Source organism: Takifugu flavidus, chromosome 2 (assembly GCF_003711565.1).
Source record: "Takifugu flavidus isolate HTHZ2018 chromosome 2, ASM371156v2, whole genome shotgun sequence".
Classification (NCBI taxonomy): Eukaryota; Metazoa; Chordata; class Actinopteri; order Tetraodontiformes; family Tetraodontidae; genus Takifugu; species Takifugu flavidus.
This window is the reverse complement of record NC_079521.1, coordinates 17,185,101-17,201,691: the sequence shown is the minus strand read 5'-3', so window position 1 is coordinate 17,201,691 and position 16,591 is coordinate 17,185,101. Positions and strand designations below refer to the sequence as shown.

The window sequence follows — 16,591 nt, the reverse complement described above, 5'->3', positions numbered from 1 at the left end:
TGTAGAGCGTTAGGGGGAGTGAAATAGATGATCACAGAAACCTTTCAACATCTAGACGAGTTAAGTTAGAAAGTAGCCAAGATGCCTTTATGACTAACTTTGCCACAGTGTATTATACATACATGGAAGAAAATGTTGCGAACAATATATTACTAAGTACAACAGCAACACACGCTCGGATTTAACCTTAGCAAAAGAGACCATAAGTGAATAAATATGTGTGTTTTAAAGCTAAAGACAGTTTCAAGATCTTATTTTCTATTCAGTAAAAATGTAGAAGAAAAACTCTGATGATTCAGTATTTAGTCACGAAGCTTCAGGTTGGTTAACATCACTGACTAATAGCAAACTAACTGCATCAAAGTATTCAGGGAGAAAAACTGTTTCCAGGAGAAATAGTTGAAGGCTCATTATTAGAAGAGGTGGCATTCCTTGTTTGGTCTTCTTCACCTTGTTTCTTACATTTGAGACCAAACAGACTGCCAAGTTTCATCAGCATCAGGTCCACAATTTCCTCATCCTCTGACGGCTGTACAGAAAAAGGAGAATTAGAAAGAGGACAAAGACTCAAGAGTATGTTTTTATATATAAAGTGTCGCCATGGGTGAGTTACCTTGTGATATATTTGCTCTTGACTGAATGCCACTAGCACAACAGAGATGAAGAGGTTGAGCACCACAAAGGTCATAAACACGATGCAGGAGCCAATGAGGAATGCACCAAGTACCGGATTGTAGTCAAGAACCTGACAGATAACAAAGAAAAAATGGGCAAAACAGGCAACAACTGTTATTCTTGTTTCTGGTACAATCATAATAATCTGAAAACTGACCTCTTCGTAGTTGAAAATGCCAAGCTGCAGGCTGATCATGGTCTGTGCGGAGTCCAACAGAGTCCGATAGGAGTACAGCTTCCAGCCATACATCAGATTAGACTGAAAAGCATACAGATGATCCCTTTGTTAGCAGGCACCCCAGAAGGACATATACTGCAACCTGTGGGTGTTAGTTGTGGGAAACTGCTCACAGCTATGGAGTAGGCCAGAAACATGATGGCCATGACCACTAGGAAGCCTGAAATGTCAGCCCAGGCTCGCTGCAGTGTGGCTGTGATCATGTGCAGCTTTGGATTCAGTCTCAGCAGGTGCCAAAACTTGATTGTAGCCAACAACACCAGGAAGGCTATCAGATACCCCAGCACTGCATCTGCCTTGGCTGTCTCATGGAAACTGGCATATCTAAAGATTGCATGAGAGAACACTGACTTGTTTTAATACTGGAAACTGGGCAGTGCAGTAGGTTTTTTTTTGTTGTTTTTTTTTTTTTTTTAAAAACATTGCATATAAAGGTTTTGCTATTATAATACAATATCCATGCTACCCACGAGTGTCACCACTGCACTTTTCTTATCAGTATGCTAATTCTGAATGCTACTCATATTAGTATATGAATAAAAAACAAAGAAAAAAAAAACAAATTTAGTGTTTCCCTTACTGATCTTTGTTGCTCTGGTAGTATTCAATGTCCCGCTTTCCCAGTAAAGTTCTCTTGATGAAGACAGAAAGTGCACTCCAGCTGAGAATGATGATGGCCAGCTCTAGCAGGTTCCACTTACTTCTGAAATAAGCCCATCTTTGCTGCCTCATCAGCTTCCCCTGGCAGGAGTGGCCAGTGTCATTCATTTTTACCTGTGATTATTATGACTTAACTAGGATCTTCTAACTTTATACCTGGACCACCATGTAATAGAAGATGAAGAGGAAGTAGATGGCTTCAGAGGCCATGACAAAGATGTGAAGGCCACCGGTCGACTGGTACAGACGCACATTCTGCAGCTCAGTGCGGAACTGGAAAGCTCCTGGTGGTCAGAGTCACAATGGGAGTTTTAACAATGTGAAAGCTTCTTCTTAGCAGTTGAACAAGGGCTACGTACCGGTGGCTGTGGTCTCAAACATGAGTGTCACAATGCAGAAAAGGTTGACGTTGGCATTGTACACAGTGAATTCCACAAAGACGGCTTGGGTGTACACATCCATCCACGTGTTGTCATAGAGGTACCGAAGAACTCTGCCGAGGAATATCGTTAGCGGCGTGGGAAAATTGTAAATATCCCTGTCTGTATTTAGAAACTGCTTTGTAGTCACATATTTCACGAGTGATTTTGTTTTGGGGGGGATGGGTGCATAATCCTGCATCACTGCAGATCATTCAGGGCGTGGCCATAGAATATGATCAACCCACTCATTTGGAAATAACATGGTAGAGTATCTAGTGGTCTCCTAATGGGGATATGAGCAGAAATATACTCTTCTGATGCCTGATCTTCATATCCTGATTAAAGTAAAAGCTTAAAACTACATAGTGGGCTACTGGGGGGGATAACTGATCTAATTAATCAAATCATTGTAGTCATTATCTTTCCTACATCACGCCCTTACTTTTATGTTGATGTATTAAAACACCTACCTGCTGGAGTTTTGTGAATCTGGCCCCAGATCCACCACAAACCCCCCTCCTCTGTAGAGCATCATGTTGCCCCAGATTGGGTAGGCCCTCAGTCTACCCTGAGACTGGTACACCCATGGGCTGTCAAGGTTCTGAGAGGTGTTGTCAACCACAACTGAGCTCCAGCCCGGGCCGTAAGAGCCCATGTTCTCCAGATCCCAGGAGTACTGAGCATGACAGTCCCTCCCAGGCTGCTGCATTGAAGAAGCCGTGTGACAGGAGTCTTTGTTCACCCTCACCTGTCGAAGGCGCGCGTTACCCACCAACTTTGAATTTCCATCCGTGATGAATCCTGAAATGCAGTTTTAAAGCATATTTTATAGGCAACTATCAACAGAATGGGTTTTGAAATATCTCATCAGTTTTCTAAAGCCAAAGTGAACTGTATGATTTTTGAGGGGATGTTTTTTGGAACTTTGCAACAATCTGACCATGGTATTCCCCAAACAGGTTGCTCAGCAGGGTTGCGTTGGCCCAGTTGAACACATCCTGAATGCTCATGCTGTCCGAGATGTCTTTGCTGAAGCTCTGTCGATGTGCTGGGTCAAAAAGAAAGCGTTGGGGTCCCTCTGACCATATGCCACCAGAAGCAACATCCACATAAAGCCTGCGTATGCTGAACCACAGGCAGATTATTAGAGGCACACGCCATGAGTGCTGTATACTTTGTTGTCAAATAGCAAAGTGGTTTCCTTACCGAGGATTTCCCGTATGAGAGCAAACACTTTCTGCTCTTTAATCATGTTGTTTCTCATCCTCTCGATGTCAGTGGGGGGCGGCGGCTGATAAAAGCTGCACGTGCTGTCTCTTCTCACTGCGCACATCATGTCAGGATCTGAGAGAGAAAATTAGATCGTTTTTGTTGGTTTCTGTGTATTGAGCAGAAAAGAAATCTTGATATTAATGTACCTGCGTATCGCAGGCTCTCATTTATCTGTGGTTCTCCAAATTCCTCCTGGTCAACTTTCTTCAGAACGAGTGCAAAGAATGCAGCAAAACCAAGAACCTGAGGAATAATAGTTCTGGTTACTGGAGAGTAACAGTTTTGATGATATACACCTGTTTGCTTCGTTGTCTGAACACAAATTTGTTCTGCTCAGTGAGGCTTCGATATTGAATAGTAGACTTCCATCTATTTTTGGAATAAAGATTCCAATTCAACCAGAATTGTATTAAATTCTTTGTATGGAATAGATAAATCATCTGATTAATTTTCTTTATATCATGTTTACAATTTTAAATATACTGTATATCCTTTAAAAATATTGTAAAGCTATAATCGCATAGTTTTAAAACAAATTTTGTCGTGAATTTTTGAATTGTCATGATGCATCCTGTTATTTTGAAGTAAAGGCATAAAAGTCATGTAATAGCAAACAGATACAATTAAGATTGTGATAAAAGCTCTTGAAATATATGTATAAAAAAAGTCTAGATTTTTGTCTGAATCTTTCCTCTCTGCATACATGTACAGTTTAATTAGGACTAAATAAGTCTATTTCTGTGGTAACCGTGAACTGTAAGATAATTCACCTTCAGAGGTTGAGTTATAAACAGACTCTCAAAGAAGGAAACCAGCATGGAGATGAGCCAGCTGATAGAACGGTCTTTTCCGTAGGTCAGTCCGTACATCATGGTGAAATACCCGGACACGCCGCTGGTCGCGATGACCAATGTCCAGCCAACAAACACAAACCACCAGGGCAGCCCTCTTTGACAGCATTTCTTGGATGAGTCTCCGCTCTCTTCTAGACTGACACTGCCGTTGAGCTTTGCTGTTTCCAGGCTGGATGAGGGCAGATCATATTCCAACAGACCTTTAATTCCCTGGACTTGCTGCACGGCTCTGTTGTACCTGTCCGGGTATGGAAAACCAGAAGGCCCCAGCAAACCCAGTTCCTTCTCGACACGATGTAGCTGCCTGTAAAGGTATCGACTGTTGCCGCTCCTCTTTGGATTTTCTTCCGAGGTCTTCTCGGGACTACCATAGAGGCTATTATCTGGCCAAAGGAAATGCAGGAATAGTTAAATCAACATCAGGCTATTAATAACGCCTAATTTATCAAAAGCAGTTAATACAATGAGATGATCCGGTCAGTCAAACTGCTGTGGAGCTTGTAAGAAACCAGACAATCAAATATCTAAAACTTCATCCTGACTACCTTGTAGATTGACTGAGTGCAAACTGAGGGTCTTGGAGTGATCCTTCTTGATCTCATCTGTGTAGAAATCTCCAGCTGCCCAGTTTTGCAGTCTGATAATGTCCTCCAGCAGAGACAGCAGAGTGTTGATGTCCACCTGCTGACCAGGTCGGAGCTCCATGTCAGGCACTGGGCTCTTCATTGCCTTTAACAGTGACTGTGCAATTCTCTTAATGTCCTGGTAAAGAAACACCACACTCACTAAAGAAAATGAGTGAATGATAACCTCTAAATCACTGATTTTAAACACTAACTTTCATCACGGTGTCCGGTGTGATGTCTTTTGACTCTTTCTTTGGGGAGGAGGGCTTTGACGGGGAAACTCGACCTTTCTTTCCCTGATTGGATGCGTCTGCTTTGGTAGCCTTTTCCCGGGGACGAGTGTTTCTGAAGATACTCACAATGAGCAGATTGATGGGGAACATGATGATGGAGCTTTGAACTCCGATCATGACCTGCTGCCAGGTGAACTCAATATGACCTGCAAGGAGAATTGAGGGTTGGCAGAATTCAGGAAAGTGTGCGTCCTTCAAACATCAACTGAATCAATGGTACAGTGGTTGGGCTTTACAAGAGACGGACAATGCCTCGGTCTTTTTGACCTCTTTCAAAAGGCAAGTACCGGTACTGATTGAATACACAAAGTGCTACAGTAGTTTCCGCTAGACTGTTTTCTCCATTTATTTTCCCGCTTTGGTTTCCTACCAAGGTCCATGGTTTGCTCAGAGGGGTCAGTGGGGATGCCCCAGAACATGATGCTGGTCAACATGGTGCAGAGCAGCAGGGAAAAACAGCAAGACACGCGCTGCACCCGAGTAAAGGTGCTGCAAGGAGGGCGGTTGATGACTGAAAACCATATGTGGCCATCTTGGAAATCCTTGGCTGTCTTCATGAAGAATAAGTTACTAAAAGATATTCAATATATTAAATATCAACCAATCGATCCATCAACATTTTCTTGCATAGCGCTTTTCATACAACAAGCAGCAAAAGCTCGACAGAGATGAAACAAGCAAAATAACATGAGAAAACATTTCAAGCAGTTAAAAGAAGAGGGGAAAGTGCCCCCCTCCCTGAGGTGGTTTGCTTTGAGTGTTTGTATTACCTGAACCTTTTCAAATCTGTCTCTGTGGCAACAGGGAAGACTTTGTCAAGACTGCACTCTCCAACATCTACAGCCAGCCAGGAGTTGCAGAGGAAGTGCCATTTCCGATCACTTTCCAGATCCTGCACTATTACTTTGTTGACATACCTGCGTTTAGCATTATTATGTTAATACTGTGCTCACAGCATGTGACACAAGTCAGTAAATCGTGCTCCTGCTACCATGCAGGGTGTTCTCCAGAGTTGTCATGCCATAGCCTGATGCTCTGCAGCTCTCCGAGGGAAAAGTGTGTGGTCAACACAAACATGTCCACCCCACCTCTCTCAAACACTGGCTTTTCAGGGTCTGTGAGGTGGTGCGGCTCACTTTCTCCTTCTGAGCCCAGAAGAGTTATTGTGACCTAGTGCAATTATATATATGTCCAGACAAACACAAATATAAATAGCATGAATCAGTGCACAATGCCAAGACAATATAAGGTTTAAAGGGTGTTAGTGACCTGAGAGGAAGTGGCTGCACCACGTCGATGGCCTGTGTTAAAAACCAGCAAATAACGATACTCAGCCAAAGGGTCGTTATCCTCCAGAAGTGTTATCTTCACCTAGAGGTGCATGTCATTTAATTAATCACTTTCTGATCCATAAATACAAAAACAGAATTAATAATAATTGAGATAAATGTGAAAACCAGGCAGGACATCAGTCAAAGAAGAGGGTAATTACTTGAAAATCTGGTATGCTACTGGTATCTACTGTTTTTTATATTTCATCGAGTTGCATCAGGGGACTATTTTGTGATTAAAACATACCATTTGCTGATAGTATTTAATAGCTCTGACTAGTTTGAAGAATAAAAAGTATACGTTGTTGTTTACATTTCCCGTTTAAAGAGTTTGTAACCTGTACTGGCTTCACTAAAGTCTTCAGTGTCATTTACCTTAGCTGAATCCTGGATGTCTTTCCTTCGTGCCCACACAACCACGAGGAGGTAAATGGCAAAGATGGCCCCCACAAAACACACCACAACTGGATTGTTGGTGAACGTGGCAAAAAGTTCTGCTGTGCGTGAAACATCTACTAAGTTAGGCATGACAAAGAAAGAGCTGCCAAAGACAGTTAGGTGGTTACAGAGGCACTGGGTGACTAAAGGTGTGGTAAGAGGTCCAACCTGTTAAAAAAAATACACACATTCAATGAAATTTCACATCTAATTTGCATGGACTCCACTAAGGAGTTTGGATTTTGCAACCCACCCTGCAGCCATCTTCACTCCACGAAGACTGGGTTTCGTTCCAGTATTTACACTGCGCCGCGATGGAAATGACGGTGACGGTGGCATTGACGGATTTGGTGCCTGGCTCCACAATGGGCTTCACAACAAGGTAGTGCAGTCCGACATCCTCTGTTCTGTCATTGGGACTCAGGACCCAAGTGTACTTTTCCTCTTTGTTAAAGAGGAAGAGGTTATAGAGTTCCATTTGTAGTGCTCAGTAATTACACAGTAGATTTATGACACATGTTGGCTTCAATGACACTCCGGTTTATAGATTCACTCTTACCTGCAGTGGAATTCTTGAGAGGAATACGGGTCTTTGCCACATAATTCTCATCAGATGGATAATCTTTATATCCCAGGAACAGCATAAAGGAAATTTCATCAGATGGCTCCAATTTCAGCACCAGTGTTACATCCGGTGAGGGAACCTCAATTATTACTGTGCTGAAATTGGCAAGGTCCAGGACAGTATTGTTCTCCCTCCCAATATCGAGCCTTGGCAGCAGAATCTAACACATGAGTAATCACATGGTTTGGTATGCGAGTGCCAAATGTAGTCTTGAACCTCTCTAAAAGTAAATCCGACCTCAATCTCCTCGGGTAAGTTGCGGACTGGGATGGTTGTGCCATTCATTCGGGTGAGAGAGACGGATCCGACAGTCCCTGTGATGTTTCCCTCTTTCCAAGAATAAGGATTTGTCTCAAAACTCATCATCTCAAAGGAAGAGCAACAAAGTTAATATTCTGTTGCACACAGTATATGTGATCATTTCAAATGCAAAATAATTAATTTAGCTGAATAACTCAATAAAACAAACTTTAATTAAAACCACAACTAAATTGTGGAACCGACTGTATTGTTCGGACACACACACACTTACTCTGACATCCACTGGCTCTTCTGGAGAGACAATATGAGTCGGCAGTGGAGGGAAAGAGAACTTTGAGGAGGTGTTTTTCTGGACATTTATAGTCTGCATCTGCATGTTTTCAGGTGATAGCCTGCAAGAGCAACGATCAATCATATTTTATCAGCACGCCGAGTGAAGCGGTTGCTTCAGCGTCAGCGATACACACCTGTTTACGTAAACACTGATCTGACCAGAATCAATGATGGCCGGTTCTCCGTTCAATTCCTTATTAATCAACAGGGCACTTTGGACATTGTCTATCCCGGTGAGGAGAAAATCAGAGACTTTTTTCTGATAAGAAGCATTAGATATTGTTACACACTTGAGGGAGGATATTGCATCGACGGGATTTACCACTGGAACTTACGCTTGAGGAGACATTCAAAATATTACTGGCTGCCTCGACTATCGGTGTAGCTGCATGGACAACTTCTCCACCATCATCCTGATTAATGGTGAGAGTGTTGAGAGCAGAGCTGAGGTCTACCAACAGGGAACCAGCTTCCTCCTGTAAGTAAACCCACACGTCAAAGCTGCTGTTACAGTCCTCACAGGAAGTAATGTGTAATTCTCATCAACTACCATCTGTAATTTGTTGAATTTTCCATTTCAGTGCTCATTTACTGATTGACCTATTATGTTAAAAAAACATTAGCGTGGGAGTAAGCCATGATGGGAAAATCCCACTTTATTCCCTGGCAACAGCTGCAGGAGAGGTTGTAGAACAGGTATTTTTTGCATCAGTCTTTTATCTCACTTGTAGAAGCTGCCAAATCTTACACACACACTGGCTCATACCTACAAGCGGACTGGAGAATATATACATTTTTGAGCTACTACTGATAAAAATGTCTCCTGGGTTCAGACAGAATGACCGTGGCTCCTGTCACAGGAACGTTCTCTTTCTGCAGTACCTGTGCAGCTAGACTGAGCTCATCCGGGCGCTGAGTGAGTCCTGCAACAGCTCTGGCTGTTACTTCCACTTGGTTGGTTGTGTTGCTGGGTGAGTCCAGCAGAACTGTGCTAATTTTGGTCAGCATTTGTTCTCTGAGCTGAAAGGTAAGGGGCCGTCGTCATTTCAAGGCACCTGAGCCACGAGGAGGTCTCACAAACATCACTGCGTTACCTCCATCCTTGCGTCCAGCTGATCCTGGTTCGCCTCAGTGTTTAGCATATCAGAAACCGAGGTGAAGATCTGTCCGAGAGCCTCACCGGTGAGCAGACCCTGCTGCTCTAACTGACTCACTGTGTCTTCCAGTGTAGTCTGGAGAGCCTCCACCGAGCTGCTGCTTTTCCACACCTTCATCAGCACCAACAGATACAACCGTTCATGTAGGTTTCATATTTGTTAGTTCAGGTGGGATAAAGGAGATGACGGACCTGAGTGGGGACAGTTGAGGTGGTTGTCCCGCGTTCATTTTTCACAGTCACCACGACAGTCAGACTGTAGTTGTTGTTCATATCTCCGAGAGGCAGGTACACAGATCTCACCTCAGCTGCACTACTGCAGCGCAGATGATTACCTGAAAGAAGAAAACAGATATGAAATGGAATATATGTTGAATTCTTCTGTAATGCTGACCGTACACCGAGCACTTACACATACACACATTAACGTCAGTGAACTCCTCACCCGGGACCAGGAGCTTCAATACTACTGTCTCACATCATTGATAATAGTGACTGTATAAAATCTCCAACATCTATGTTTCCTTTTTAAAAAAAAGCAATATCAATCTCTCTGACTGGCATCTCCTTAAATAACTGTGACTTCTTTTTTAAATCCTCTCTATTTTTCAGTGATAATAAAAAAAAAAGAGTTCTCACCTGTGTCTGTTTTGAAACAGTACGAGCAGCCAGTGGAGCAGAAAGCGCTCACGCTGCAGGTGATGTCGAACGCGTCGAGGACTGTTCCTGAGGATGGAGAGATGCTACATGACGGCGGGCTGGGATCTGCTGGCGCGCCGGTTGCAGATGGTTTTGTTGGCTCGGCATCAGGTATCGGTAAAGTGTAGTTGGCAAAACCTGGCTCTGTTTTTCCTGTTGAAAGTGAAAAACATACAGAAACGTTCATGAAATACTGTTTTGATCAGCTTTAAAAGAAAAAGACAATTTAAAACATTGATTGTGAAATGAAAACAGACCATAAACAACCACAGAGATGTTGCGGAACGTCTCTTTTGAAAGTTTCAGCTGTTGACTGCGGACGACATATTCAGTGTTGCCTTCCTGCTTGTCAACAAGTGGCTTTCTTCCTGCTTTTAAGTGGCATTTTTGTAATCCATCCTAGGGGCAGATGATTTTTATCAGTCCTTTGGGGTGTTGCGCAACAACCCCCGGTTCTTTCAAATGCATAATTACCGGTTTGAGATCTTCAATAGACCAAACTACATCTGGACACGTTGAAACACAGTTCAGCCTTAGCTTCACATGGTCGTTCACGCTGATCGAAGCACAGTCCTCACAACTGCATGGCAAAAGAATAAATCTGTCAGCGCCAGCAGAGGACAGTTATTTCAGAAAAGCCTGCTTCATACCTGATGGTGACGTCTGTAAATTTTTTTGGAACCACACTGATGCACTTTGAAGCCGAGCCAAGTTTAAGCGGCTTTCTAAACCAGGTTGCTCTCCTAACAGCCACAACGTACTTGATCATATCAAAGGGATCTGGGAGACAGTCTTTCTCAATAGTGTGAGTGTCACCCTTCGTTTTGTGTCCGCATTTGCAGTTTCCTCCTGTCCATGAAGAACTCAGATTTTAATACACCGTTTACAGTGGTTGCTTAAAAACACCAGTTTTAGTTGCTGTTAATAGTCATATTTGAAATTTGAATTGCTGTACTTACGACATTTCCACTCAAAAGTGAGTCCGTTTTCAGGTGATAAGTCAGGTCCAGTTACATTTAGACTCACACTTTGACTGTTGTCCATCAAAGTATCTGGAGCAGCGATGATTTTCACGTTGTTGATGCTCATATTTCCGATCTGTACATTTACAGAAAACCATGCTACAAACACTCAAACACCGGTACCTGTTCCTAATTGGGTGAAATACTTCTACTTTTGCATACTGTACTGTTTCCAGATTCATCAAGTGAATGGTCTGAATAATTCTGGCAAGCGTGCAGTATCTTGCTCAAGTCCACGTCCACGTCAAAGGCAGACAAGGCATTCATGGCTCGTACATTCACCTTCGACAACCCTTTATCAAAAAATAGATTTGAATTTAAGCACAAGTAATCAGACCTATTAATGACTGTCACCTTTTATAATCAATGTTTTGAAAACATTATAATGCATATGGAAGCTAGTTCTAGATATTCATATAAAGTAAACACTAACAGGGCCCCCCTCCATGATTGTTCCGCTATGACTTGAATGACAAACTTGCGATCTGTCACTTTTTACAGTGTCAAACAAAATTTCCATTGCCAGTACTAATTTGCTGATAGATGTAGTACTTTAAAAACCTGGTGTGTGGCGACCCCATGGAAAAACCCATCTTATTCCCTGGCAGCAAATGTGGATTATCTGGTTGTTTTGACAAGTGAGAGGTTGTAGAACAGGCATTTACTACGTCAGTCTATTATGTCACCTATAGAAGCTGCCACATCTTCCACCCTAGACCTTTAGTGACTGGCTTACCTTCAAGCGGACTGGAGAATGTATATATTTTTGAGCTGCTGTTAAACATGTCCCTGGGTTCAGACAAAGCGTCCGTGGCTCCTGTCAAACTGAACAGCAGCTCCACGGGGGCTCCTTTCTCCAGTGAAACACTAATAACGAGATCCGTCGAATCCGGACAATCATCTCCATCTGTTACGATGGAGGCTTGCAGGCCTTTGACCGGCTCCTGCACACACAGCTCCAGACCTGAGGACACCGGTTGACCTGTGATCTTATTAGAGGCAGTTAAGGTTAGATTGTGGCAGCCGAGTCCAAGCTTCTCCATCACATTTACGCTCAGCGTGATGTTGTAGGGTGTGGTCCCTCTGTCCACAGATGAGTTTGCAAGCAACTGGTCATCAAGGAGAATTCCATAAGAAATATTTGTTCCTGTTTGATTAGGAGGGGAAGAATGACATCATTAAGCAGTTTTTCAGTCGCTTTTGCTGGAAGGTTTATCCCCGATATTTGACAGACTCACCTTGTTCAACCTGAACCTGGACGTGCACAGGTCCGTCATGGAACACGTTGCATTTATTGCCATCTGTTGACATGTTTCTGCTATAGCACCTAATGACACCGAACTGTCTGACAGGTTCCTGGACGGTTATAGTTTTCTCTGCTGTTACACGCCAGTCACTTGTGGTGCACTCCACACTGACTGTAAAAACACCGGGATGACTGAATTTGTGCATCATAGTGCTCTCCATCCTACGGACAGAATGCATCAATATATGCAGTCAGTGAGCGTGAACCCATGCATCAGTGCGAATGTTCTCGTTGGAGACTGAGTCCTCCTCACTTTACTGGACTGTATGGATCGATGGTATGGCCGTCCCCAGCATTCAGTGTGCACGTAAGGTTTCCCTCAAAAGGCTGAAGAAGCCACCTGACCGTGATGGTGACATTGTCAAAGACGGCTGCCAACTTTGTCAATAAAAGTTGGAGGCCTGATTAAAAAAAAAACACCTTATTGACAGACAGTTGAATCAATCAATCAAACACACAAACATATATTCACATCATCCATATATACAGTAATATTATGTCAGATTATATATATATACTGTATATATGTTTTTATTTAATGTAATTTAATGCATAAAATACCAAATGAAAAGTAATTTTTCAGAAACTGACCATTTTTGCAGTGGTATTCTATTGACAGATAGCTTCCCAACATAGGACAGGGCTGACCAAGAGAGCTCAAGTTGACTGAAGCCTGGCAAGACTGTTGTCCATGGCAACGGGCTGGAATTATAAAATAATTCAAACTGTTCAGTTTTCCTCATATTAGATTTCATTATTTTCCTTACATGTAAACCATTAAAGAGGATTTCTTCTTTTTAATTTTCCTGTAGTAATGTACAGCTGATCCAAACCTTGCATTAGTGTGATTATTCTTTGTTACTTTAGACGGTTTATAAATCCAACAGTAATTAAAAACAAAACAAAAATGACTAATGTTACCCGTAATGGACTCCGTCACATCTATCCAGCTGCACTCCTCCTGGGAGGATGCAGGTGAGGTTGTGAGTTCAGAGCGACAGTAGTGAATTGTCTTTCGACCATAGAAGCTGTCATCTATCTCGATGACTTGGCCAGAACCACACTGCAGTGTTGCGTTGTGGTCGTTACACGCCAAGGATCGCTCCGATTCTAAGTGGAAAAATCCACAATCACTTACAGGAAGCAACATATTACATGTTTAACAATATAATTGAGACATTTATACCAAACTGGCAGATGAAGTTGAGTTCCTGGCTGCAGTTCGCTGTGGCTTCCCACTGAAAACCTGAATGTTTTAATATATGTCCACAGGCTGCTTCTGTGTCTGGAGGGTTCACCCAGTTGCTGTAACTGATATCTGAGCCATCCAGCCAAGCAAGGGAACCTGCGGGGAAAACAAAAAATAAATGGGATCTTCAGTTCGATCATTGAAAGAGGACTGTTGTGACAATATCATCGATGATAATACAGGCATATGCTCATCTTCAATGAGGGTTAAGATGTCATTCAGATGTAATACAACAACAAACTGAGTGCATGGTGATTGACAAATCCCCATTCTTTGTGAAAGGGAAAGAAAGACGCTTGTAAATCTGATGACTTGACGACAAACCCATGAAAAAGGTCTCTGAAAGGACTGAGAAATGGCTTTCCTGACACCCGTTGTTTGGGGGACTTATCTACAGTAAAGGTGCTGCTCAGTAAACAAACACATGGCAGTTGTACACAGTGGGCATGCACATTGTCTGAGATAGCATTTGAGGAGATCGTCCTTATTTCTAATTAATTTAAGATTAATCTTACCGTCAGTGGCAGTGGTGTCAAGCGTGAGGTTTGGAGCTGCCGGTGCCAGTCCGAGCCACCAGTCCAGACCCGGCTCCAGGTGTTTTAGAAGGAATTGTTGTATTTCATCGTTGAGAATGAAAGCAAGGTGTCCTCCTCCTTGCTCACACCATCCCTGGGCATTGAGGAAGGATTGCTGTTTGGACACAAACTCATAGCAAGAAGCATCAAAACCCTCCTGGTGCTCTGGACACGAGAAGGCATGTGCATCATCGTCAGCATGACAGGCGCCAGTGAGGAAGCAAATCATCAAACATGTCAGTATGGAGAGAGTAAAGCTTTCCATCTCTGCTCCTCTAGACTGGTCAGCCTTGCTGGGAGCTTGGTGTCTTTAAAGGGCCTTGACGTCAGTAGCCCTGACACTGGTCTTCTCTTTAGGATTGCTTCCACTATGAGGACAGCCATAATTCTTTGCAGACACAAAGCTCCACCTGTAGTAAAAAGGCAGGAGGGCTTACTGTCAACAATGGCTAATTGATGTATTGTTTCCAATAATGTTGGGGTCTGCAAGCTGCAGAGAGAGATAAGCTTCTCATATATCTACTATACCATGTCAAACTGGAGCCTGAAGCTTTAATTGGTCATGGACCCGTTGTTTTCAGGCTTATTAATTATAATATTAATTTAAAATGTGAACCTTTTTCCATTTGCAGAAGCTACCTAAATAAGTATTTAAATATGTGAGAATGAATCCTACAACAAAAAGCAGAATGAATTTCACTTTTTGTATCGTTAGAATTAGTGTCACCATATAGGAAAAGATGCCTACGGAAATACTCAATCATCGTGTTTTCTAAAATTATTATGGATTATTTTGCTCAATTTTTGGCTTGATTAACCTTTAAATTGAATTAAATGTAAGGTAATATTTTAGTTGTAGTTTAGTTTTGGCTACATTGTTATTGTGTAATCGCAATCATGACAAAGCAAAAAACAGCCTGATTATAAGCCCCCCTAAAAAGGCCGGATTTGACGTCATAACTATGAGACGCAACAATCGGAGGACATGACTTTTCCAGAACAGACGCGCATTTAATGCGGATTCTGACAATAAACAGTCGCCATATTCGCACAATGTTTGCTTTTAGGAGGTGTGCAACCAGCACTGCCGTCACTGCTCTGCGGGCCCTTCGCAGTAATCAAGTAAATACACCTTCTAAATTGCGGTTCGAAGGGTCAGCTTGAGATGCTAAAACCTGTTTGCTAAACGTGTTGCTAATTTCTGCCTCCCCAGGTTACTGTTTCTGCCCACACGCAAAAATGTATGTCCACACAGACGGACGGAGAAGTCCGTATCACAAAGATACTGAAAGAGAAGTTTCCATTAGCCGCGTCCCTTAAAGTTGTAGATATATCAGGTAAAAATGTCTACTTCAGAATACGTTAAGTAACGGAGATTATCGCGATATTTGGGCTCGACAAACGACTACTGATGAATGTATGTGTAACTCTCCAAGAATGGTCGCAATATATAAAAACATACAGTAATTAGCATAAACAACTGTCTTAAAAGGCGAACATTAAATCATAAAATGTGGAAGTTACAGTAGTATTTATGTGAGGCTGTTGTTCAGGTGGTTGTGGAGCCATGTATGAGGTCCACATAGAGTCCATGGAGTTCAAGGGGAAACGGACTATTCAGCAACACCAGTTAGTCAATCAGGTAAATTACTGGATAAACTATGGACGAGAACAATATCTTCCTGTTATATTGTACATCTGTTGTGCTGAAACGTTGTTTCTTTTTTGTTAATGTTATCTGTCAACTATATAAAAGTGCAATTTTTCCCCCAATCAATAGATTATTGTGTTTTGTCCTTTACAGGCACTTAAAGAAGAGATTCAAGGGATGCATGGACTGCGAATATTCACAAACATTCCAGAAAAATAGTGGAAGCTCTTCCGAAGTTGACCTTCATCATTTTTCCATTGTTGGCATCATCTACTATAATTGCAGTGTGAAAAATGTGCTCCAAAGTTGTAAATATGCTGGTGAAATATGGAAGGCTGGAATACGCACAAAAATGACTTGATGAAAATGCTATTTAAATATCACGTTGTGGTTTCTGTCTCATTGTTTGGTTCATCTAAAGGTAGATAATAAAGATGTGTTGGATACAGCTTATCTGAGTAGGGGAGCGTTCAGACAGGACTTTATTGGTTTTTAGAGAACTGTTTTCCGATGTCCATGTCATTTCGCTGTTCTATTAAAGCATCGAAATTAGACATGGATGGTCCATGCACTAATGCAAAATAATGCATTCCTTATAAACACATTTCTTCCTCAGATTGTGTCTTTTTCAATAATCTCTAGGGAGTAGCAGTAAGCAGATAGATACACTAAATACGGATAGGAAGCAACAAGTCTCAGATTGGCCACGTTTAAATGATACTGAAGGGAGCCAAAGTGCCAGGAACATTTCTACTACACTGTTAGACCAGTCAGTGCACTTTTAGGCAGATCTGAGCTTTTTCCTCTTTGCAAAAATGTCCAGATTTCCAGCTACAATCATTATTAAATAGCATGAATACTTCTGATAGTACTTTTGACTTTTGGTGATGAGCTGAATAAACTTG

The 16,591-nt window shown here is 42.2% G+C and overlaps 2 protein-coding genes across 2 annotated transcripts; one reads left to right on the top strand and one right to left on the bottom strand.

Annotated features, from left to right (window-relative positions):
• Positions 1–60: 60 nt before the first annotated feature.
• Positions 61–14,845, bottom strand: LOC130520550 (polycystic kidney disease protein 1-like 2). Its single transcript, XM_057024238.1, is given in 42 exon segments — positions 61–529; positions 614–745; positions 833–934; positions 1,027–1,237; positions 1,494–1,654; positions 1,730–1,857; positions 1,933–2,066; positions 2,466–2,796; positions 2,936–3,031; positions 3,034–3,120; positions 3,202–3,339; positions 3,414–3,510; positions 4,038–4,504; positions 4,667–4,883; positions 4,960–5,186; positions 5,411–5,610; positions 5,811–5,957; positions 6,032–6,210; positions 6,310–6,411; positions 6,747–6,977; positions 7,063–7,253; positions 7,369–7,594; positions 7,672–7,800; positions 7,967–8,087; positions 8,163–8,287; positions 8,364–8,504; positions 8,911–9,048; positions 9,123–9,296; positions 9,377–9,519; positions 9,824–10,036; positions 10,141–10,282; positions 10,358–10,463; positions 10,534–10,732; positions 10,843–10,981; positions 11,068–11,198; positions 11,642–12,052; positions 12,144–12,373; positions 12,465–12,612; positions 12,803–12,913; positions 13,133–13,321; positions 13,398–13,556; positions 13,976–14,845. Coding segments are annotated over 42 exon segments (7,440 nt in total). The 5' UTR covers positions 14,301–14,845; the 3' UTR covers positions 61–367.
• A 142-nt stretch (positions 14,846–14,987) lies between these two features.
• On the top strand, positions 14,988–16,240 carry bola3 (bolA family member 3). Its single transcript, XM_057025061.1, has 4 exons — positions 14,988–15,157; positions 15,249–15,372; positions 15,589–15,677; positions 15,840–16,240. The coding sequence occupies exons 1-4, from the start codon at positions 15,050–15,052 to the stop codon at positions 15,903–15,905; spliced, it is 387 nt and encodes a 128-aa protein (XP_056881041.1). The 5' UTR covers positions 14,988–15,049; the 3' UTR covers positions 15,906–16,240.
• Positions 16,241–16,591: the final 351 nt, after the last annotated feature.